Consider the following 25,358-nt stretch of genomic DNA (forward strand, 5'->3'; position numbering starts at 1 on the left):
TAAGATACATTTTAGAATCAGCTGCTTCTTAGTTTTCAGGCAATACAGTACACCGTTTCTTTGGGGCACTCCCAACACTTCAGGGGCTTGGAGATGCTGCAGAAGGCACCTCCCGTGTGCAGCCAGTGTGCTCCAACTTCTCCAGCCTGGGGATGACATCAATGATTGACTTCCAACACTCTTACTTTACTACAAAAAAAAAAAAAAAAAAAGAAAGAAAGAACTACCAGAAATAATAGAAATGAGGTTGCTTTTGATAAAAGAGGGTAATATTTTTATAACACTGTATTTTTCTGCATAGATCTTAAGTTCCTAGGAGCTACTGAGAAGTTAACTCCTGAACTTTGATCTACCCTCTCCTTTTATTTGAAAGGCTGTCAAAAGAAATTATGTAACAATAAACTTTCTCTCTGGACTTTCCTAAAACACAATTCACTATAAAAAAACAACAACAGTTTATTATATGCTAAATGTGTCTTTGGTTCTATCCAAAAAATGTTGTGTCCCTGTAGCATAGGTTCCTTCTGAAATGGCCTCACCCATCAAGGACATGATTGAAGCATGATAAGGCTGAAAACAGTTACAGTGAAGCATGGCTATAATATTTGTATAGCTTAGGGTAGATTTTGGATGTAGGGAAGCAGAAGTTATACTTTCTAATAGATAATTGTATAGTAGTTCCTCCTTGTTTCATATAAATATATATTATAGTTGAATTCAATGTCCTTGGAAGACATTGGATAAGTTATGATTAGAGCTAAAGTATATTGATAAATTGATATATGCCTGGCACTGAGGTTTTTTTGTATGAGACAAAGATATATTTTTTTAGTATTAATGCAGGAATATTAAGTATTTTCAAAGGCAGGGATAATAAAAAAATTTAAGTTTTCAGGTACAGTAATTTCTGTGTACAGAACCTAGAGATGAAAGACCTCCAGAATTAACGTCCTTAAATACATAAATTGGACACAATGTGATCAATTATATTTATGTTTTAAAATTATTATTTAAGGTTGTTATACTACTTCCTGTAAAATTATGTTCTTTAGAAGATATGTTACACAACTTGGCACAAAAATCTACAGCCCTATAAAAATTGCTAACAGGTGGTGGAAAAGTAAAGACTTAATTGCAGTCATTATATACACAAACACATACAGGCTTACACAGACACTTTATTCTGTTCCATTACCTATTGCTGGATAAGAAACCACTGCAAAATTGAGTGACTTCCAACAACAGCCTTTTTATTATATTTTACTATTTGGAGGGTCAGGAATTTGAGTAGGGCTCTGCTGAGTAGTTCCTTTGTTTCACATGGCATCAGTGAGGTCACTGGGAGGTATTCAGCTGGTGAGTGGGCTTGTTTGGAGAATCCAAAAAGAAAAAACCAAAACCAGCAGGATTCAGCAGGGAATGCTGGAAGGCAGGATTCAGCTGGCACTAGTGACCAGAAGACATGCATCATGGCCTTTCTGGCATGGCAGTCTCAACGGGGTTGAACTTCTTACATCGAAGCTCAGGGCTACCAGAGAGTAGGTTCCAAGAGAGCTCAGTAAGAAGATGCAAGCTTCCTTATAGCTTAACCTTGAAGCTTCCAGATATTCTATTTTTGAAAATTCTCATATTCTATTTTCTAAAGCAAGCCATTGAGTTCAGCCCTTGATTCAAAAGGAGGGGAATTTGACTCTAGATTTCAATGGGAAGAGGACACAAAATATAGGGCCACCTTTGGTTTACACACACCTAAACCAACTGATGGAGCACCTGGGCACAGCAACTATCCCCAGACTTTCTATGTCTGCAGTGTTCATGGCGATGGACAGCATTTGCTTCTGCAACGTGTTCTGGTCCTCTGCCAATGGAAGATGAATCCAAGTCTTCACATACAAGCAGTTAGGTTCAGGCATTCTGCGGCTGCCCCATTTCTTCTTCACTAAGTCATGATGACCAAAAAGTATTTTTATGTGTCTGGTGTCTATCACTTACTAGTTTTAGAGCTTTGCCCAGTCATGAATCATACAAAGTGAGAGCAGCAAGGGACGCTGGGGATAAAATCTGGTCCAGCTTTACAGATGAAGAAATTCAGGTCAGAAGCTGATTAGGGACAGAGCCGCAGCTGGGATCTCCTGCTGCCTTGCTTGAAGACTGAAAACCCTGACTTATCGGTGGAGCAAGCATCCTGTTCACCTTGATTCTTTTAGAAACAGCCCAGCCAACCTTCATTCCGTATGCTGTTTTATCACGAAACGTTAAGAAAAGAAACTATGTATTTTAAGTTGCACAAGTTTAATCTTGTCTATCTAAACTATATCTAACCATTCAACAAATGTTTACCGAGTACCTACGAAGTTCTGCACACACAGAAGTCGCTGCCTTCAAGAGCTTTTCCTTCTTGTTAGAAGGTCATAATACAAAGTTTATAGTAGTCACTTTTCTCTGGGCCACTTATTGGATCAAGCTATTTTATCTTTAAGTACTTCTATAATAAGTCCCCGCTGCCCCCACCCCTAATCACCGTACCTCCCTACCTTTCATATACAGAACGGACGGACCATGGGGCCAAGGATTCTGAGTTTTTATTCTACTCAGAGTGCCAATTTCGAGTGGGTATTAGTAAAACTGTCCACGGATCAATGGAAAGTCTAGTCGTTATTGCTGTTTTTGTTTTGAGAGACTTTTGCTTATTGGACGAGGTGACAGATAGCTTTGACTATTCAGACCACAGGGACTCCAGGTGGCTGCCCTAAATAGCCCTCAGAGTTTGGGTTTTCTGTTTATACGGTACCCGGTTACCATTAGCTTTTGTCTTCTGCTGCAGCTAATTTATCTTGCTCATAAACCAGCAGGGAGAAGGAGAGGGGCTGTGGACAGGACTGGCCTGCGGACCCTGACACCTCCTTGACATCAGGCCCACCCCAGCCCGCCCTCCGGAGCTGGGCCGCATGAATCACTGCTCCGGCTCAGAGGGAAAGAGCCCCCAGCCAGTATTGCCAGCCTGGGGGTGGGGCAGGGGGAGCGGGAGGAAGGGGCAGGTAGCAGCCGACCGGATCCACCTCCGGGGACCCGAAAAGGCCGAGAGGAGGCAGACCTGGGAGCGGGGTGCAGGGTGAAAAGTGAGGCGTGACCCTCGAACCTTGGGCAGCGGCAGGCTGCGGGGTCGGGCAGTTCGCTCCAGTGGCTCCGCGCTCCCTCCGGCTCCCGCCTAAGGGGAGGAGAAGGAACCAGAGGGGCGGGTTCAAGCGCTGGCAGCGGAGGTCCCGGGGCCGCGGGCTCCTCCCCGCGAGTGTGCCCGTCTGCCGCTCGCTGCGCTGAGGCAGTGCGGCGGCGGGCGCGCCGAGGCTGCCGCCCTGCACTCTCCTCGCGGCCATGCCCCGGCCCCAGTAACGCGCCTGCCGCAGCGCGCGCCCCACAGCCTCGCCCCTCCGCGCCCGCTGCCGCCTCTTCAATGGGCAACCTGCTCGGCGGAGTCAGCTTCCGCGAGCCCACCACCGTGGAGGACTGCGACTCCACCTGGCAGACGGACTCGGAGCCCGAGTCCGAGCCCGAGGAGCCGAGGCCCGGCGGCGGCGGCGGCGGCGGCGGCGGCGGCGAGGGCCCGGAGCAGGACCCCGAGCTGCCCGAGCTGCCCGCGCAGCCCCCCGAGCGAGCCGGCGGGCGTTCCCTCGCCAGCCCCGCGCCGGAGGAGGACGCCGAGGCTGCGCGCGCGGAGCAGGTACGGGCCCCGTCGCGGCCTCGGGCTGGGCCGGGGCGCAGGATCTCGCCTGCGGGAGCTGGCGCCGAGCTGCCCGCGCGGGAGGCGGGAGCGCGGGGCGGCTGTTCGCCCTTCGAGGCCAGACCCCTCAGCGCCAACCGCGCTGCCCCGCAGAGTCGGCGGCCTGCCGTGGCCGTTAGCGCCGCGGTCTGAGCGCTGCCAACCTGGGGCCTGACCAGGGGCATGAGGAGGAAGTCCCTCAAGGCAGAACCCAACTTGAATGGTTGTTTGCCTCTGCAGCGCAGCTGGAGGAGGCGAAGGTGGGGTGGGAGGAACCTGTCTAAAAATAGAGGATTGTGGAAACCGGTCTAGAACGTGTTATTGGTTAAAATGACCCAGAGAAAGGTGGGACTGCAGTTGATCAGTAGCAAGCACTCTCCCTTACAGCGGGGTCTAAAGCTTCGAAAATATTGTAGGAGGTCCCCCATCCGAAGTTAAAACGTCACAGTTTTTCCCCAAGTAAGGCCTTTCAATCGAGTTCAGGCCACTCTTTGAAATCTTATTTCACCCAGAAAACTTGTTGATCCAACTGTGGTTAAATAATTTTACCTAATATAATTTGGAGGAGAGGTTAGTAAAGAGATAAATATCCCATGTAACCTTTGAAGGAACTAAAAATAATTAAGAAAACTTTAAAAAGGAGGAACTGTATAGCTAACCCTCTGAGGAACTGTGCACCGTGGCGACATTCACGGTTTGTTGTTCTGCATTGGGCCCTTCTCTGTCAACTCTGGGAAAAAACGAGAGTGAAAACAATGGAGCTCAAAGTCACAGGTGACCACAGGGTTCTTTGCCAGAGGAGAGGAATCACCTCCTAAGTATTACAGCTAAGGCTGCCTCATACAGCTTGTTGATCATCTTTGTTTAGGTCAGAAGGAAACATAAAGTATTAGTGCAGACTCTATCCTAAAGGAGTTATTTCAATTAGCTGCAGTTTGGGGGTGGGGTGGGAGTTGCTGCTTTTAATTCTCATTTTAGAGAAAACGGGCCTAGAGAGAAGCTTGCTCAAGATCAGAGAGAGAATGATGCAAACCTAGGTATATCTATCACTAGTGTCAGAATCTTTAACCTGTTGGAATTATAGATATTCTTCTGCCCCTAGTGTTGTGGTTTGCTGCTGGGTCATTTTGAATTGTGAATTCAAATCCAGGAAAGTACTAGACCACTGTATTCCATGTTTTTCCCTTCCACTTGTCTCCCAATTAATTAACCTTCTAAAGAAGTTTCGGTTATCAAAACACACCAGGTCCATCTGTGTAAACCAATTTGATAATTAATATATCAGTCAGTTCATTGCAGCCCCAATAAATGTAGACCACACCAGCCCTCCCTTTTTTCCTTTAATGATTAATTTTTCTTGTTGGTATCACCATCTAACTTCTACTTTTTAATTTTGCTTTTTGACTACCAATCCTATTTGTTCCCTTCTCCACACAGTCAATTCACTTGCAAGTACTACTGGAGTTACCTTTAAAATATATCTCCAACTGACTACCTCTCGCCACCTCCTAGTTGACAAGTGATGGTGCCATTAACTCAGATGGGGAAGTCTAGGGAGAAAGCAGCTTTGGAGATTAAATTAAAAATTCTCTGGACTTTGATACTGTATTGCAGATCAAACTTGAGTAGTTCATTACATCTGCCAGTGGAAACCCAGTCCAAAACTATAGTCCTCAGTGTATAAGATTGGTGGTATTTACAGCCCTGGTGGGTGTGGCTCAGTGGATTGAGTGCCAGTCTATGAACCAAAGGGTCACTGGTTTGATTTAGAATTGAGACTGAGCCCAAGTGTCCTGCCTCCAAGGCTTGGGCTGTTGAAATTATACCAAATTTTCTGTAGCAAATCCTTTACTTATAGTGGAGCTGAAATTGATTTGTACCTAATTAAATTGGAGTGTGAGCTCAGATCATGGGATTCTAGTTCCTTTTCTGTCATTGAGCTCTGGGTCTCTTTGAACTTCTTTAAGCCTGGGTTACCTTTTTTCTAAGATGGAAATACTAATACCTGCCAGCAAGGTGTGTTAAAAAATCAAGTGAAATAATATACATATAAGTACTTTGTAAATGCAAAAGTGCTTTCTATACAAATGTAGGATGATGATTCATATGGTTGTAGCTCAGACTAAATAGAATCAGAAACTTGCTAGGCAGAGCTATTTTGAAATGTGTGGCAAGGAGCAGAATTTAAACTTTTCCTTGCTTATGTAACATGATAGAGTAGCTAATGTTGAACATCAGAGAATGTGGTATTAAGGTATCTCTGTACTTGTAGTAATAGTGAGAATCATACCACTTCAAAAATGTTCAAACACTGTTTACAGGACACCGGTCTCAACAGGGATGGGTTAGGGGACGGTGGGGAAAGGGTTGTCCTTGTTGTCCTTCTCGTTGTCCTTCTGGGAAACACTGGATAAGAAGCATTTGCACAGTGTAGTACTCTCTAGTGTACGCATGGACTGTAAATTGATTACATTGCTCTACATCTTATATTTTAAAAATTACTTCATGGTGGTGGGTATTTTCTTCAGAATATAAATAGTATGAATAAACTACTACATGTAAGTGATTACAATCTGAAGCTCATTCCATGTGAGAACTTTTCATTTCTGTGTGTGTATATATTTTAAATTTGCTAGTTTATATTACATTGTATTAGTGAATCAACAGATTATTCATGCCTTTGTGTACTTATTATGGTGCTATGAAGGATAGAGTTTAGAAAGCTATTTAGTTTGTTTTAAAAGCCTCTTTTTCTTACATAGATTACTTGATTCCCAAATGAAGCTAAATGTTGCAAAATTAATGATTATTTTCTATGTAGCATTGATTTATTATCTTACTTTTTTTAGTATTATATACAGTATTCTAAAATAACTTTTGTCATAGAAGCACTTGTGTGACCTATGGTAAAATATATGTGTTAAATTTATGTTGAGTTCTATTTCTGATGGATATTGATCCATAACATTTAGCTTCTATATGCTTTTGGTAAGTAATAAAGTTTGTTATTTAGTAAAACACCTTAGGACAAATGTTACTGGGTTTAAATTAGGAAGATGGAATGCCAACAAATGTTAGTAAACAATATTAAAAGAACATTATAATATTCTTAGTAATCTGGACAGCTTGACACTTTTTAGGCTTTCTCTATGGATGTTCATTGTTTTATGTTTGTTCTGGAAGTTTCTCAGTGAAATTATCTTGCTTCAGCATGTGAATGGAATTTCACTTTTTATTCTAGGGTGCTGATTCCACTGAAGCAACTGCCAAACCAAAGAGAAGCTTTTATGCTGCGAGGGATTTGTACAAATATCGACACCAGTACCCAGTAAGATATGGAATGCTTTTTTTTCCTAAAATGATTATAAAATATTTCCCTTCTGGTTTTTTAAAATTTTGTGGCCAATCAACAAGCATGCAAGAAGGATCTTTGTGCTTTTTAAAATATGTCCATATGCTGGAGATTGATTTGTTTTTTCCTTTAGCAGAACTTCAAAGATATCCGATATCAAAATGACTTGAGCAATCTTCGCTTTTATAAGAATAAAATTCCATTTAAGCCAGATGGTGAGTAATCTGCTACATTGGTAAGAAGCAAAGTCTAAATAATAAGTACACCGAGTTATTCTCTGTCTCTTCCATGGTCAGTACATTCTCAATGCATTTGTGGACTGGATTTACTTTGCTGTGCAATCTAATGTGTCCTCAAAGTCTGAGACCTGAGAATTGTTAGTATCCACTTGGCAAATTCTGAAGCAATAACTGCAGATTATCAATGCCTTCTCACCACCTGGTTACAGTGGCTATTGTCTGAAAAGTAGCGGGGGCCATTATTGTGAGTGGAAAGGAGAGGACATTTTTAAAACCATTTTTAAAATCTAAAGACATTTTTAGAACATTAGAATATTAAGGATTTTAGAGATCAAATTCAGCTTCCTCATTAAAATACAAGGTTACGAGGTCTTACATCTGGAATGACTGACTCGTCACGTCACTTAATTGTGGAGTTGGGTCTAGATTGCAGAGCTTAGTATTCTTTCCATGGTGCTGTACCTGAAAATTATTTAGAACATAATTGAAAAGGGATGTTTATAATAGAATTAACTTTCCTGTAGACTTTCAGATTCCGGAGTCAGGGAGCTATAGCAACCCTAGTTCAGTATCCAGCCTGGGAAGGGAGCTACTACATATACAGTATGTCTCCATTCAGCTCTGTCAAATAACTTGTCCCCTTCACAACTCCATGATTGCCTTCCTAAATCTTTTCTAACCCTACTTTGAAAGGATCCATATTTCAGTGAGGCTCTGTGCTGTGATTCATGGTGGGCTGCTGATTTTATCCAGATCAAACCAACAGCGCTGGCTTCTCTCCTTAGAGCCCTTATCTCTCTGAGGGGATGAAATGGCCCTGGCTTTTGCCCTTTGCTCTCAGTGGAAATTGAGCCAAAACTATAGCAATGTGAATCAGGAACATGGGTCATGCATCACAGAACTTTCAAGTGGCAGGACCTTGCCTCTTTGGTGAACTAAGTGGAGGAAAGATTTCTAAAGGCTGGGTGGAGTGTTTGGAGGAGGAATTCTCTGTGCTGTGAACTGAGAAGCACACCAGCTGGGAGGTAGGACTTGACATTGCTGAAGTGGCTAGATCCACTTGTCTATAATTAACTTTGTAATGTCCCAAAAATCTGCTCTGGTTTGGAAGGAAAACTCTGGGTTAAAATGCTCTGTTGTATTTATTAATTATAGAAACACACTTATTTTTTACTAATTGAAATAATATTAAATAAACTATTAGTATTTTTTTGAAATTTGGGGTAAGAAAACTTTTTTTAATATATTTTTGGTATGCCACAGAATTATTTTTAAAAAGAATTTATTTTTAGAGAGGGAAGGGAGGGAGAAAGAGAAAGAGAGAAAAATATCAATGTGCGGTTGCTGGGGGCCATGGCCTGCAACCCAGCCATGTGCCCTGACTGGGAATCAAACCTGCGATGCTTTGGTTCACAGCCCATGCTCAATCCACTGAGCTACACCAGCCAGGGGGGGGTAAGAAAACTTTTGAAGAAATGTAATGATAGATTGTTAATTTGACTCTGATTTGAATTTACTAAAATTTACCTAAAGGAATACCTTCAAATAGTAAAAACATTGCACACAGATATATGATAGTATTTAACTGAATTATTTTTATATTTCTAATAGTGGGTTTATATAGGAGGTAGTAAGTTAAAGGAATAACTTTAAGTAATGCATTCATTTTTCTTGTAATCTTTATCACAAAATTTATTTGGAAATTTTGTAAGATAGGTGGAGGTAAGAAATTTAGGTAAGGTCACATAAAATGTTATTTTAGTTTATTAAATATAAATAACCTCAACTTATACAGTTTCCTCCCTATTATGTGTACACACACACATATATGACAGTAAGCATAAGCCTGTAATAATGTATTTTTCTTATTAAATAGGATGAGGGGCAGTTGGAAGGGAAAACAGATGGGAAACTGTGGAGGTAAATGGTTTAAACATGCTGATAAAGCCAACAGTATGATTCAAAAACAGCTTTTTACCAAACCTTTTCAGAATGACCCTCTACTAAAAACAGGTGATTTCTGCAGGAGAAAAAAATAAGTTATGTTTAGAGAAATATTATGTTATGCTGCTTTTCTATAAAAGTGACTAAATGGCCAAATAGACAATTGAAAAGATCTAGATAGATTGAAGTGGGAGGATTTTGTTATAATAAGTTTTTATAGGGCAGGGGCACCCAACCTGTTGGCCCACGGGCTGCACGCAGCCCAGGATGGCTATGAATGCGGCCCTACATAAAATTGTAAATTTACTTAAAACATTATGAGATCTTTTTCTGTGATTACATTTCAAAACGTCTTTAATGTGTGGCCCAAGCCAGTTCTTCTTACAGTGTGGCCTAGAGATGCCAAAAGGTTGCACACCCTGTTAGGGGAATAGTAGAATGTGGTAAAGAGGGCTTACTTTTTGAAACCAGGAAGACCTGTGTTCTATTTCTACATTTATTCTTTTATTAGTGTGTGACTTTAAACAAATCATACAATTTCCTCATTAGTAAAATGGAGATAATAACACTGCTTTGGGAGAGTTCTGTGAAGATTAAGATAGATTATATATAGACACACACATATATGTGTATATATACCATATGTATATGTATGTGTATATATATATATATATCTCATATATTGAATATAATATGGGCCCAACGTATAGTAGGTACTCAACTCCTTTTTCTTTCATTTTTTTATTACTCCTTTTCTTTCTTCCTTGTCTTTGCTTGTCTTTTTCTCCTTCTCTTCCTCCTTCTTATCTTTTTCCTTGGGATTCATGTCACTTTGATCCTATCTGGTATTTAAAGAACTGTATGACTCTTTGGAGCATGGACTATATTCTAAACTTTTTCTGTACATGGCCAGATAGTAAATATTTTCAGCTTTGTGGGCCATGTGGTCTCTATTGCAGCTGCTAAACTCTTGTTCTAGTGTAAATACATAAGTGAATTTTATTCATTTGTGCATGGCTGTGTTCCAATAAAACTTTACCTATAAAACAGATGTCAGACCATACTTTCCCAGCCTCTACTTTAGAGTAACATTGTTCAATAGACCTTTCTGCAATTTGAGGTGTTGCTTTAAAAATAAATTAGGCTTATTATGTAACTAAGTATATGGCATAGGGAATTCATCTTTTAAAAGCCTTATTCTTGACTTCCAGCCAAGATAGAGGTGTAGGTAGATACACTTCACCTCCTTGCACAACTGAAAGAAGGATAACAACAAATATAAAAATAAAAAACAACCATAACTGCCAGAAAATCGAACTGTATAGAAGTCTGACAACCAAAGAGTTAAAGAAGAAATATTCATCCAGACTAGTAGGAGGGGCAGAGGCAGCCAGGCAGAGAGGACCTGTGGCAAGGTGGTGGCTGGAGGACCTGGTTGGGCAAGGTGGCAGCTGATGGACTGGAATGGGCAAGGTAGTGGCTGGGAGACCAGGTGGTTCCACATTTGTGTGCTAGTAACTGAGAAGAACAACTGGGGAGTGACACAGACCATGCAACCCAGTGCAGGGAAATAAAGCCTCAAATCTCTGGTGGTAAAAACCTATGGGGGTTGCAGTGGTGGGAGAAACTCCCAACCTCAAAGAAGAGTTTGTTGGAGACACTCACAGGGTCCTAGAATGTACACAAACCTACCCACCCAGGAATCAGCACCAGACGGGTCCAATTTCCTTGTGGGAAGTGGGGGAAGTGGCTGAAAGCCGAAAGAAAGCATAGCAAGTGGTATTGATCCCTCTTAGACCCCTCCCCCATATATAGTGTCACAACACAACAACCTGGGTTGCCCTGCCCTGGTGAATTCCTAAGGATGCGCCCCTTACGATGTAACAGCTGCTCCAAGACAAAAAACATATAGCCCTAATAAAGAACAGACCAGAACTTCAAAAATAGAACTAAACAATGAAGAGCTATCCAATCTATCAGATGCAGAGTTCAAAACACTGGTAATCAGGATGCTCACAGAAATGGTTGAGTATGGTCGCAAGGTAGAGGAAAAAGTGAAGGCTATGCAAAGTGAAATGAAGAGAAATGTACAGGGAGCCAATAGTGAAGGGAAGGAAACCTGGACTCACATCAACAATTTGGAGCAGAAGGATGAAAGAAGCATTCAACTAGAACAGAATGAAGAAACGAGAATTCAAAAAAATGAGGAGAGGCTTAGGAAGCTCTGGGACAACTTTAAGTGTTCCAGCATCTAAATCACAGGGTTGCCAGAAGGAGAAGAAGACGAGCAAGAAATTGAAAACTTGTTTGAAAAAATAATGAAAAGAAACTTCCGTAATCTGGCAAAGGAAATGGACAAGTCCAGGAAGCTCAGAGAGTCCCAAAGAAGTTGGACCCACAGAAGGCCACACCAGGACACATCACAATTATATTCCCAAGATTAAAGATAAAGAGAGAATCTTAAAAGCAGCAAGAGAAAAGAAGAGAGTTACCTACAAAGGAGTTCCCATAAGACTATCAGCTGATAGTCTTTCTTTCTCAAAAGAAACCTTCCAAGCAAGAAGGGGCTGAAAAGAAGTATTCTAAGTCATAAAAGGCAAGGACCTACATCCGAGATTACTCTTTCCACCAAAGCTATAATTTACAATGAAAGAGCAGATAAAGTGCTTTCCAGATAAGGTCAAGTTAAAGGAATTCATCATCACCAAAACCTTATTGTATGAAATGTTAAAGGGACTTATCTAAGAAAAAGAGTAACAGTAAACAGTAAAATGACAAACTCACAACCATCAACAACTAAACAAAAAAAAACCCCATCCCAAAACAAAAACAACCTAAGCAAACAAGTAGAACAGGAACAGAATCACAGAAATGGAAATCACATGGAGGGTTACCAGTGAGGAGGGGGTAGAGTATGGGGGAAAAGGTACAGGAAATAAGAAGACTAATTGGTAGGTACAAAATAGACAGGGGGAGATTAAGAATAGTATAGGAAATGGAGAAGCCAAAAAACTTATATGTACGACCCATGGACATGAGCTAAAGGGAGGGAATGCTGGTGGGAGTGGGGGTGTAGGGCAGAGGGGAATAAAATAGGGAAAAATGGGACTACTGTAATAGCATAATCAATAAAATATATTTAAAAAATAAAAAGCCTTATTCTTGAGTGCTGTTATTAATATTTTAAAAGTTTTAATATAAAGCTTAAGTGATAAAATGCCTTCGACAATGTTTTAAATGTCTTGTTCACTTTCTGAATATTTACTCTGTAGGTGTTTACATTGAAGAAGTTCTAAATAAGTGGAAAGGAGATTATGAAAAGCTGGAGCACAACCACACTTACATTCAATGGTCAGTTACATATTACCTGTCTTGAACCATGTCCTATTTAATAATGTATGCTTGCCAGACTACATTAATATAGAAGTATTATTTTTCTAAAAAATAGGCTTTTTCCCCTGAGAGAACAAGGCTTGAACTTTTATGCTAAAGAACTAACTACATATGAAATTGAGGTAATGCAAACTCATTTTATTTTATATGAGATGGCCAAATAATATTGCTATTTTATTGGCCTGGTAAGTACTGAATCATTTCAGCTGACTTTTCTTTTCATTAGGAATTCAAAAAAACAAAAGAAGCAATTAGAAGATTTCTCCTGGCTTATAAAATGATGTTAGAATTTTTTGGAATAAAACTGATTGATAAAACTGGAAATGTTGCTCGGGCTGTTAACTGGCAGGAAAGGTTTCAGCATCTGAATGAGTAAGTAAAGCCCTCGCCGTCCATCGGGCCAGCATGTTCCTTCCCCAGGGCTGGGATTCTCTGCCGAACACAGGCACAGCTAGCAGTTGGAGCCAGGGATTTGAATCCAGAAGCTAGTCTGAAATGCACCTTATTCTCTGCTCTATATTCTAAAACAAAACAGAACAGCAAAAAACAACGCAGTTCTAAGTAGGAATCTGGCTACTCAACTTCAAGCTGTTTCTTCCTGTAACCTGTCCGCTGCCCACAGCTGCCCTGGCCTCTTCCCCTTTCAGCGCCGACTATCTTGGCATTTATCGTTATTGTCTGTGTAGTTTTCCAAACCCCATCTACTAGATTGTAAGCTTCTTGTGGCACAGTCTGCTCCTCAGGCGTGGTACTTTAGATTACATACATGAACTAAGCCTATGACATAAAAATCATTTTGTAAGGCTGAGATGTTCTCATACATTTTCCTTAAAAAGAGGGAAAATTAGAGCCTTTGCTATTTAGGTAAAAAACAAAGGCCATTTGTGGTTAATAAACCTCAAAAGCTATGAAGGAAATTTTAACAGTTTATTTGGATTTGATTTGCTTTCTTCTTTTGCTGAGATATTTATCACTTTCATTAATATTTATATCTAAGGTTTATTTTTCTCACTTTTTTTACATGCAAGCTGGCTTTTTCCTTTCAATTATAGGGTGACTTGTGAGACCTGAGCTTTAAAACCAACAGCTTTAAAGTATTTTTTAAAAACACATGTTAATCAGCTGAACTGGGCAGGTATTAAAAGAAAAAATTTTAAAATTACCTAAGACATTTTTACTTGTCCAAAACAAATCAAAATTTTGTGCATCAATTAACTAAAATGTTTGTGTGTTTCTAGAACTTTCATCTCACTTTAGTAAAATAAGTATTAATGTTTAAACCTTTCTTTTATTTTATTAGTTATAATCAACACAATTAAAATGGTGGCTTGTATTAAAATACTGAAGATACAGGCACAAAGCTCATTGGTCCTGATTAGAAGACCCATTAACTAATAAATCAAGTTAAATTTGAATTAGATGGGCCACTTAAAGCAGAAGTATGTAAGCCTCTGCCTAAGCCATGCGGGTAGCTAGCTCTGGACTAAGTTAATAAGCACCTATGCCATACTGTCAAAGAACGCTGAATGCAAGTGGCCTGTCGACCTGCAGGATGGCAGAAGTAAACCTTTGGAGAGGATCTGATAGTACCTCATCTTTCATGTACTCATGTTTATTGTTTTAGAGAATCTCTGTCTCCAACTTGTTTTTGGTTGGAATAGCAATCTTGTTTAGCAGATGTTTGTTGAATGAATAGATGATGAACAACATATGTTTGTGAGCTTAAATCTTCCTTGGGGTTATGTTGTCAGATCCTTTAATTGATAGCTGCAAATGGTCCTATGAAGGTTTTAGTTAGATGATCTCCTGGGCTGAGTCAGGGGAGGGCAGCTTGAACTAGCTGCCTCGTTTCACTTCTCTGCCTCATTTCACTTCTCTGCCTCATCCTGCTCCCTTACCTTCCACTGCCCATCATCTCTCTGTTTCCTTTCCCTGGTTATTGCATAGAGCTTTTGCAGCTGTGAACTGCCTTAAAATCTACCAGAAAACAACTATCCTTTGAGGTTTAGTTACCAAAAAATTATATTGACTAGATTTGAACAAATTATAGGGGATTATAGAAAGACTTCTGTTCCATTTTCTTTCTTTATTTGGGTTCTTTTCTGATCTATCCTTAAATGTCATAACTTATTATGTTTTAATCTATATGCTATCTGGAGCTTGTTAGAGTAGGTAGGGAACTTTATTTATATATAATAGCCCAGCAGACAAAAAGTATTGAATGAAATAGTGTTCAGTGAAAAAGTGACCATGACTAAAAGAAGTGATATATTTTCAAACGTGACACTACCAATTACTAATATGTATTTCCAACTTTATTTGTGATCACCCTAGATGACTGAGCCATGTTTTAGACCAGAGGTGTCAAACTCATTTTCACTGGGGGCCACATTCGCTTTGCAGTTGCCTTCAAAGGGCTGAATGTAGTTTCGACTCCTTAACAGTTAAGGAGTAGTTACATTTATACAGTCCTAAAATTATTTCGGCCCTTTGAAGGCAACCGGGAGGCTGATGTGGCTCCCAGTGAAAATGAGTTTGACACCCCTGTTTTAGACTCTGGAATCTTCTCTACCTTTTTTTTCTTCATTTTTTTAAAAAATTTGTTTTTCTATCTTTTATTTTTTGTCTCCTGGTTCTTGCCTTTTGTGTATTCTTTCTTCACCTACTTGGTCTTTCTGACAATGTGAGCCCTTACCTATGTCTGAAGTCCAGCATCTCTTGCTTATCTGGGGTATAACCGCTAAGACTGCTCATAATATTAGGAGGGTTTTAGCTACTCTTCTTCCATTTTGTCTTCATTTGTGACATTTATTTCAAGTCATCGAAACACCCAATTTATTTCTTATATAATTTTGTTCCATAATCCTGATCTTTATTCTCTTTAACCCAAGTTTTTGTCCTTTTCTACTATTATATAAATATTTTTAATTGGAAAATGTGTAGATATAGATAAATGTGTACAAAAATGTTATTTTGGCCATTTGGCTATTTTGGATTGAATATGTGAAATTAAGCTGGTTGCAAATATAGTACATTTTGTTGTGCCATATAACTCATCATTAATATTTAAAAATATATTCTTTCACTTTTCCTTGCCTCTCTTTATTGTAGATTTATGAGGCCGATGATGCCCAAGAGTTTTATCACTAACTTTTTAGAGTATACAGAATCTAACAACCAACCCTAACAACTAAGTTAATTCTGCCATTAATGGCACATTGTCTTAACTTCAACAAAATGTGTATTGTCTTGAAATACCCTTACTTCCTAACTATAGTAAAGTACAGATTCATAAGACTGAAATGTACTCTGTGCTATGTTTCATCCTTTGCCTTCAAAGAGTTGAATATTAAGATAATACTTTTTGGTAAATATCCTGACAGACGGTGATGATAAAAATTGTTGGACTTCTCTATTGTAGTATTTGGTTATCCCAAATCCTGAAGGCGTTTGTTTTGTCCAGACTCTTTTATTAAAATGTGAGATCCTAGAACCACTTCCTTGTTTCCCTCAACTAATTAATTAACATGCTTCTGCATTCTTCCCAAATAATTTGCTACTTAGTCCTAAGTGAAATACTCGAAGCACTTTTGGAAGCCAGTACAGGTATCTGCAATGCTTGTATAAAGTATAGTGTCTAAGGTATACTGGAAGTGTTTCAGGAAGTTAGAAATAACCAGTGGTCATGGTTGTGTTGTGCGATATGGTTGTGTGATATTGGGGAAACAAATAACCTGGGCTGTTTTTGACAACACATGGTTGCTGTATGAACTTGACGATTCCTTTAGGATACAGCCAGGCACATGTAACAAGGCAACTAACTATTGGACTGAGTGAAGTAGGAAAGGTGGATTGTGCATTGTGACAGAATGGGGTTGGGAAGCACTCATCTCAATGGCCCTAGTATTGGGACAGAGGAGAAAGATCATAGTGCAATCTGGGGGAAAAGGTGTCTTTGGAATCAGCATCATTGGAAGGAAAATTTAAAATTCTCTGATAGGGAAAAAGGAAAAGAGACACCAGGGATGGAAAAGGATTAAGTTATTAAGTTGGAATAGGTACACACATGGTGGCTCTTATTACCACATTTTAAAAATAACAACATTAATGTTAAATACTATCTAATATTTATTGAGATCTGCACGGCCTGCATATTTTTCAATGCATTTGATTCTTATAACAAACAGTCCAGTGAAGTTCAGCAAATGAGTATACGAGCCTTAGTGAGCCATTGTCATTTCACATAGCTGTGCATGGCAGAGCCAGGGTAAACGCAGGTCTGACTCCAAAGCCCGTGCTCCTCACTATTCAGCTACGCTCTGCTAAATTAGTTAGAGTTGCATCTTCTGTCAGAATTGTTCTGGAAAGGTAGAGTGGTTTTTTGCTGCTTTTCGTAAGAGTTGACTAATACGGTAGATTTTGCTGACTAGCTGATAGTACAGATCATACCATTCAGTTAATAGCTAATATTGTGTTTAGGTTTTGTATTGGTTATCTTTGCTAGATACAGTACATTGCTGTTGTTTCAAATAAATACTCTAGTAGATCACTCATTCTCAGTATATTTAAGAAACACAGCAGTTCAACAGCAGTGGGAATAAATTTTAATCTAAATATTTTTCAAATATGAAGAACTTAAACAAGGAGAATGTATATTATATGTTTGAGTTGCATATGAATTAACATTACATTGAGGTATAAGGGTTTAATACCTTCTAATTTATTTTTCTTAATGGTATCTCTAGTATGACTTTTAGTAAAGTCATTACAAGGCTCATTTCCATGGCTTAAAGTTCCACAAAAAATATTTTCTGAGTAGTTTTTATTCTCCTGCTTTCCTGCACCTGGTTCCCTGCCCCCTCATTTTATTCAATCCTGTCTTCTAGGTCCCAGCACAACTACTTAAGAATCACCCGTATTCTTAAAAGCCTTGGCGAGCTTGGATATGAAAGTTTTAAATCTCCTCTTGTAAAATTTATTCTTCATGAAGCTCTCGTGGAAAATACTATTCCCAATATTAAACAGAGTGCTCTGGAGTATTTTGTTTATACAATTAGAGACAGAAGAGAAAGGAGAAAGCTCCTACGGTTTGCCCAGAAACATTACACGCCTTCAGAGAATTTTATCTGGGGGCCACCTCGGAAAGAAGAGTCAGAAGGAAGCAAAGCCCAGAAAATGCCTTCCCCTCCCACCTCCAGTCATAACAGTCAGACTTCTATGCACAAAAAAACTAAGGACTCCAAAAATTCCTCCTCAGCTGCTCCTGTAAATAGCAAAACAGCCGAAGAAAAAAAAGTGGCACCTGGAGAGCCTGGAGAAGAGACAGACAGGCCCAGAACCGAGCCCGGCCCTGAGGCTGCTGGGCTGAGGAGCGTGGAGAAGGATGGGAACCCCGAAAACTCAAATTCTCAACCAGAAAAAATGACAAGCAATCCCACAGAGGGAAAGCAGAGTGTACCGCCTCCTGAGGAAGGTGAAGAGGGTGGAAATCATGACAAAGACTGTGACAATCCTGGAAGTACAGGTTCTCAGGATGAGGTCCTGCCCCAGTGAATTATCAGAAACTCACCAACCCAGGTTAGGTTCGGCAGGAGAAAGTTGCTGTGCGGCCTATCCTAATGAACAGAGGTCATATCTCACATTTTAGCCATCTGTTTGTGATTTATGTTGTAAGCATTTCATTGTGTGTTTTTTAATTTTGGATGGCAATAAGTTTAATAAGATGTTTCAAGATAAAACCCAAAAAATGTATTCTGTAACACTTTTAGGATGTGAGTTTACACATTCTGTGTACAAGAATTATTTTGCAATTATTTTTATGTATCTGGAAATAGTCATGTAATATTGGTAATACCAAATAAATTCCGTTGAGAGATTACAGTCTACCTGATGAAAACCAAGATGATAATTTCATTATGTTGCTACACCTTTGACCGATTTATGGGTTAATTATTTTTAAGCTGGAAGAATCTGGTCTTCTCAAATGTAATCAGAAAGTAATTTGGATTTTTTTATTACAACAGCTCAACATGTTTATTTTGACATTCTGGTAGATGAAATGGATATCTTGGGGAAGCTATGATCCCTCCAGCCCATTTGTCAGTCTTGCTGCCTTTTCCTGTTCCCCTCTCTGCACTCACCCTCCTCCACCGTCTTCATCAGCCAGCACGTGTGTTCCTCCTGTGCATTTGGGGAAGCTCCTATATTGAAATTGAAATGGAACAGAGGGGAACTTTTGACTGTATGATTTCAAAAATTTGCTTTGCTTGAAACAATAAAATTGTTTTCTGTATTAAGTGCTTAATTTTTTTTTGGATGCAGAAATCCAAGAAAAGAATTTTGCCTTCTGTGGCTGTTCCATATGAATTTGGTACTTGTTTCTGAATGTAAATGACTAAAGATTTAAAAAATAAGAAAGGAAATTATTTATTTTTAAAAGACATATCTCTTGCTCCTAAAGCAAGCAAAGCTCCTAAAGCAGTCCCTAAAACCCAGAATATCTTAGTGTTATGTGGATCTCTTTTAAAAGAATTATAATTTGTTGCTTCTCTAAGTTGGCAAACCTTGAAATTGAGAACAGATTTGAAATTCAATGTACTCGGTTTTCGTAAGCACTTAATGTGTTAATACTGGTCAAGAGCAAATAATTTTATTCTTGTAATGTGTTAACTAATTATTATTACACATCAGGAAAAGTCAGAAACACTGTGGTGAGAACTTCAAAGCATGCATACATATATACTTAAAGCAATGAATGGGAAAGAATTTTTTCATTTTATTTTATTTAGAAAAAAAATTGGCTTTTGTGTGTCTCTTAGGGGTTTGAGAAAAGTACTGTTTACCCCCCACCCCCGCCCAGGGAATGTTTACTGTCCTATTTATTAATCACATCATATGTCATCTTCTGTTAAATTTATTGGTCAGAGGATTTTAAGCAGAGTATTTCTGGAAAACAAACACACCCATAGTATGCCTTTAGAAATATGATTTTATTGCTTTGAAGTTTATAGGAAACATCACAGTTGCTCAAACTTGACTTTGTTTATATGAATGTTATAACAGTCATGTTGTATATTATATTACAATAAATATAGGATATTTGTCATTTTTGCTTCCCCAAATATACCAGTTTTTGCTTTCTACTGTTTTGTGAAGTGATCATTAGGATTTGGGGCAGCAGTTCTTTCCATTTCTTTTTTTAAAATGGATTTCTGATGTGGTGTTTGCTGTCGCACCATCCCCACAGAGTTCAATAAACAGCATTATAGGGTTAGGGGTGAGAACAGGGTGTCCCATTTGGCTGAATTTTAGAAATATGATTAATTCAAAACATCTTACCAATTTTGTACACATGATAAAGTGTTCAAACTGTTTTCTAAGTGCATAATGTTAAGAACTTGTGACCACATATTAAGATAGTAAATAGTGGACAGATATTAAAATAAATGGCTATCATCTGAATTACTTAGAAACTGTAGTATATCAGAACCCTAAGACATAAAGCATTTTATTCAACAATTTAACTTTGAGAATATTATCCCTAATTAGGGGTTTGATTGGATCATGCCATTTAATTTGAGGACATTTTGTCTTCAGGGAAAAACTGCCAGGCTTCCATTTAAAACAGTGGCCTTTCCCTACAACGTTGTTTTGTAAATGCCTGTTCGTGTAACAGTGCAATGCCCACACTTAACCTGTGAGTGACCTATGAGAGGATTATTCAGGGGAGATCAAGTGGCTGTTTTTCTTTTGCAGATAAAAATTATGAGTGTCTAGATTTTTTTTCTATTAAGAATACTTTGTACATTTAGTAGTTTTTAGAATAAGATCTATAGATATGTATTTGTGTGTGTCTTAGATATGAAAACAACCCTCTGGGTTTGACTCTGCTGTTTGGTATCTTTAAAAACTACCATATGCTTACAGAAACTTACTGAGAAACTGTTATAAAAATGCAGTGAAGCATGGCTACATAGCTAGAAACATTATTGAGTCTTTGCAAATATATAGACTTTCTTGTTGTACCATAGACTGTGAGGATACTAAATATTGGCTATTGATAGCATACTAACTTGTACTTCATGGCAAATTGACATTGTACCACTTGGTTAGTCTAGTGCATTTCTAATATTTTGTGCTTTCATATCTCTAAGCAGATAATATATGTGAAAATTTTGACATATTATAAAGTGATACATAATTATGAGATATGTGTCAGTACAGTCAAGGTTTATAACATTAAGAATATTGTACCATTATATATGTTCATGCTTGATCTCATAAGAAATTCAAAAGAATCATGGTAGAAGTGAAAATATGTCAGCTTTATCTAAATCAGGTTTAGTTCTCAATTCAAAAACTTGGTATAATTTTATTTTAAATTTAGTTTTTGAAGACTACTTGTCACCTTCAAGGAGAAAATAAAACCTACAACTCAGAAGTTACTAGAGAAGTTCTAAGACATGCTAGAATCATTTCAAATGTAGGTGCAGTTGTAGACAATGATGGCCTGGGTTAACGTCTGATCTAGAAAGTTAGGAGTGCACGTATGTTGAGTTCTTTCCACTTGGAATTCTGCAGTGTTTATTACATGAACAGATTTGTGTGGGTAATGTCTAGGGTGACAGTGAGTACTGCCCTGCCTCCTTCCCTGTTCTAGTTTCCAGCCCACCCAGCAGATTGTGTTCAGGGACAGACTGTGTTTTTAGAAACCCCTTATTACTGAAGTTAACACAGTTATACATGTGAATGCCTGGGAATGGCCAGATGTGCCTTAACTAATGTAAATGGTTTTCATTCACAAGTTTAAACTTTTATTCCATTGTAAAATCTTGCCACAAGGAACTTTCCAAACCATGAATATCAGTTACTTTAATGAAATTTACTTTGGTGCTTTTTCACTGTGGAGAAATTTCCATTTGTAACAGTAGCATCAGTTCATAAGGAAGTGTACTTGCTACATTGTTCAACAATATATTTGACAAAAGTGTTTATAGTAAAATGATTAACTATATTGTTACATTTACTTATGCTTTTGCTTAATTTTGCTACATGCTATAATTTTCAATTTAAATATCTCTCAGTTACTACAAGTAATCTCTGGACTTGACTTCCTGTTCTTAGATGCAGAAGAATGTTCTTTTCTGCAGATGAATGCAGAAAATGGAAGTCTACTAGAGAGATTATGGAAAATTTTAGTCCAGTAGGTATTAGAGAAACCTGACATTTATTTTTAAAACTTTTATGCTATAGTCTTATTAGAAACATTTACAAAGCACTGTTTTTGCTTTTTTCCTACATGAGAGAGAATGTTCTTTGTCATTTCCTTTTTTCCTGATCTGTTGAGAAGCTAATATTTTTTAGTTATTTGCAGAAAATAAGGAAATGACTTCTTAATAAGTTTGCTTTGTTTTATGACCCAGACTGTGCATGGAAGGAGAGTTCATGGAGGAAGAGGCGTCTGAGAACCAGGTGGGCATCTTGGAAAAGTGGAGCCAACCAGCACTAGGCAGCGGCCTCTCCAATGGCTTGATGGGTCCTCAGAGCCAACTCTGGATAATGAGGGTGTTGGGCCCTATGATCTCTGAATTCTGAGGAAGGTGGGCCACCGTGGACTCCATATACCATTATGATAAGCATCAATTTTAATAAAATATTTGTTGTAATTTATTTGGTACCATTTTGTAGTTTAGGAAATTGTGAGCAAATGGACACTTGCCCTATAAATTATAGCTGTATCTTTATCCCTATCTTGGGAAATAGATTAAAATATCAATTCCACCTACATTTCTCCCAGTTTTTCAATTAGAAAGTTTTGGGTTGTTCTTTCATAGGTATATATAAAAATGTCTTTTCATAAAGTGATTCAGTGTACTTTAAAAATGAGGTAAAAGGGAAAAGGCATCGATGCTCACTTGTTATGCTAAAAGATCTTTTCAAAAAAATCAGAAACCTTATGAAAATATTTTTATTTTTAAATTGTAATGGAGTTTGTGGAACAGTTTACATTACTAGAATGATTAAGTAATAAGCTTTGGTCCTAAGAAGGGTTCAAGTTCTGCACTCCTTGGTCAATGTACATTTTTCTTCAATGCCGAAAGATTTCTTTTCATGTGAAGAAAAGAAAAAACACAAACTAAAACAAAAGATTAGAAACAGTAACAAGAAACTCATGACAAAAACGTATAACCAATTATAGGTTAGTGCAAGTGCCAGCATTATTGGAACCTGATGAGGAGTATTCCACAAAAGCCTCACAGTGGGGCGGGCTCTCAGTGTCAGCAATTTGTGCTGAGGCGACAATGCACTGGCTTTGGAAACCAAATCCCATTAATACTCTCCTGTGAACCATGAATTCCACCTACTCCACAGTAGGCTGACAGAATTAATCAAATGATCAGATACCAAGTTTAATTCCTTTGCTGGTGTGTATGGATAGTTGCTGGTTTTACAACAAAAAATTAAATTGAGGGACTGGCTGCAGATAAGAGAGGATTTAGTGATAAGTTGTTGATTGATGAAGTAACTCTCTTGTACCGTCCAGAGTTGACAGCATTCTAACAGCGTGGCATCACAATTACAAGAATCAAATGAGAGCAAAGTGTTAGGTCCTTTGACAAGCATTTTCTTTTCCCTTTTTATGAAAAGGGCATTTACTTTTTTCTGAAGTAAGATACTGGCTCTTCTTCAATGTTACCTAAGAAGGTAGATGGCAAATTGGGCCTAGTCACTATTTTAATCTGGAAACTGTTGTGACCTTTGTATTTTAAGTATTCAGGAAAATGGGAATGATTCTTTAAAAGATGTGGTCTTTACTTCCCGCATAATCTCTGACTACCCAGTGGCTGCTAGGCCTCCCTGTTGTCTGCATTCCACCACAGTGTGAATCACAGAATGCTGTGTGCATGTCTCTTCATACCAATACCGTGTGTGTGCGGTAGGAGATGTAGCCAGTTTCTGGATCTGTTTGGTACTACGAAACACTTCTTTTATAATTCCGGAACTGTATGGCAGTGTTGTGCCAAAATGTATACAGAGCAATAGTTTTTGTTGTTTCCTGCTGTGTGTTAAAATATTGTTTCTGAACTAATATATTTTAGAGTTCCTTTAGAGTAATTATTTTAATAACTATTGCCAAATATAAATCCTGTAATAAAAGCCACTTCATCTTAGTTAACATTTTAGCATTATGTTAGAGTATGTTGTGTTGATTTTGCATGATTAAATATTTTTCAAGATCTGGAACAAATGACTTGCTGTTTTTCTATGATTAGGCATTTTTATGATTATTATATAAGATCAACATTACTTCCTTTTACCCTCTAAAATAAATATTTTAAAGGGTGAAATCCTATTTAACATAGAGTCATTTTTTGTTGTGCCATTTTGGAGGGCAGGTCACATGTGTAAATACTTGGATTTTTTTCCCCTTTTTTATTTTTCTCTAATGCAAAATATTAAAAGTATATTTAATACAGATGAATGAAAATGAATAACTAATGGAGATGGAAGGTTTTCTTTTTCACTTAATAGGGCTAGTCTTTTTAAAAGGTAAATTGTTTTATTCTTGTTTATTCTATTATAGTTGTCCCAATTTTCCCCCTTTGCCCTCCTTTGCCTAGCTCACCCCCGACCCTGCAGCCCATCCCCACACTGTTGTCCATGTCCGTGGGTCATTCATACATGTTCTTTGATCACTTCCTTCCCCTTCTTTCCACTATCCGTTTTGTCCCCTCTTCTTCTGGCGGCTGTCAGTTGCTTCCATGTTTCTTTGTCTCTGATTCTGTTTTGCTCGTTAGTTTATTTTGTACATTAGTTTCCTCTATTAAGTGAGATCATATGGTATTTGTCTTTCACCACCTGGCTTATTTCACTTAGCATAATTCTCTCAAGTTCCATCCATGCCATCGCAAAGGGTAGGAGCTCCTTCTTTCTTTCTGCTGCATAGTATTCCACTGTGTAAATGTACCCTGGGTTTTTAATCCACTCATTTGCTGATGGGCACTTAGGCTGTTTCTAGCACTTGACTATTGTATGTAGTATTTCTGTGAACATTAGGCTGCGTAGATTCTTTTGAATTGGTGTTTTGGGATTCTTAGGGTATAATCCAAAAATGGAATCATTGGGTCAAAAGGCAGATCTATTTTTAATTTTTTAAGGAAAATCTATACTGTTTTCCACAATGGCTGCACCAGTCTGCATTCCCACTGAGAGTACACTAGGGTTCCATTTTTCTCCACATCCTCTTCAGCACTTTTTGATTATTGATTTATTAATAGTAGCCATTCTGACAGGTGTGAGGTAATATCTTATTGTGGTTTTGCATCTGATGGCTAGTGATGTTGAGCATCCTTTCATATGTCTCTGGGCCCTCTGTATGGCCTCCTTGGAGAAGTGTCTGTTCAGGTCCTTTGTTCATTTTTCAATAGGATTGCTTATCTTCCTGGTGTTGAGTTATATGAATTCTTTATATATTTTGGAGATTAAACTCTTGTCTGATGTGTCATTGGTAAATATGTTTTCCCATACAATCAATTCCCTTTTCATTTTGATGATGGTTTCTTTAGGCATGCAGAAACTTTTTAATTCGATGTAGTCCCATTTGCTTATTTACTTTTTACTTTATTTCCCTTGCCCTAGGAAATATATCAGCAAAAAATATTGCTACATGGGA

General features: G+C 38.4%; 1 protein-coding gene across 3 annotated transcripts; it reads left to right on the forward strand.

Annotated features, from left to right (window-relative positions):
- Nucleotides 1–3,303: 3,303 nt before the first annotated feature.
- On the forward strand, nt 3,304–23,941 carry OGFRL1 (opioid growth factor receptor like 1). 3 transcript variants are annotated; one of them, XM_045843134.1, is made up of 8 exons: nt 3,304–3,718; nt 6,999–7,085; nt 7,243–7,324; nt 12,565–12,643; nt 12,741–12,807; nt 12,912–13,057; nt 17,572–18,262; nt 22,108–23,941. In XM_045843134.1, the coding sequence occupies exons 1-7, from the start codon at nt 3,452–3,454 to the stop codon at nt 18,236–18,238; spliced, it is 1,395 nt and encodes a 464-aa protein (XP_045699090.1). In that variant the 5' UTR covers nt 3,304–3,451; the 3' UTR covers nt 18,239–18,262; nt 22,108–23,941. The 3 variants fall into 3 exon arrangements, with proteins under 3 accessions (XP_045699090.1, XP_045699091.1, XP_045699092.1); XM_045843135.1 differs by lacking the exon at nt 22,108–23,941 and adding an exon at nt 18,709–18,977; XM_045843136.1 differs by lacking the exon at nt 22,108–23,941 and having other exon boundaries at nt 7,246–7,324; nt 17,572–18,977.
- Nucleotides 23,942–25,358: the final 1,417 nt, after the last annotated feature.

This window comes from Phyllostomus hastatus, unplaced genomic scaffold, assembly GCF_019186645.2.
Source record: "Phyllostomus hastatus isolate PE091 unplaced genomic scaffold, TTU_PhHast_1.1 phas_contig_40, whole genome shotgun sequence".
NCBI classification, from domain to species: domain Eukaryota; kingdom Metazoa; phylum Chordata; class Mammalia; order Chiroptera; family Phyllostomidae; genus Phyllostomus; species Phyllostomus hastatus.

Coding starts and splice junctions, on each gene's coding strand:
- OGFRL1 (XM_045843134.1), top strand. CDS start 3,452: ATGGGCAACCTGCTCGGCGGAGTCAGCTTCCGCGAGCCCACCACCGTG. Junction 3,719..6,998: donor AGGCTGCGCGCGCGGAGCAG/GTACGGGCCCCG, acceptor TTTTTATTCTAG/GGTGCTGATTCCACTGAAGC. Junction 12,644..12,740: donor AACCACACTTACATTCAATG/GTCAGTTACATA, acceptor TCTAAAAAATAG/GCTTTTTCCCCTGAGAGAAC.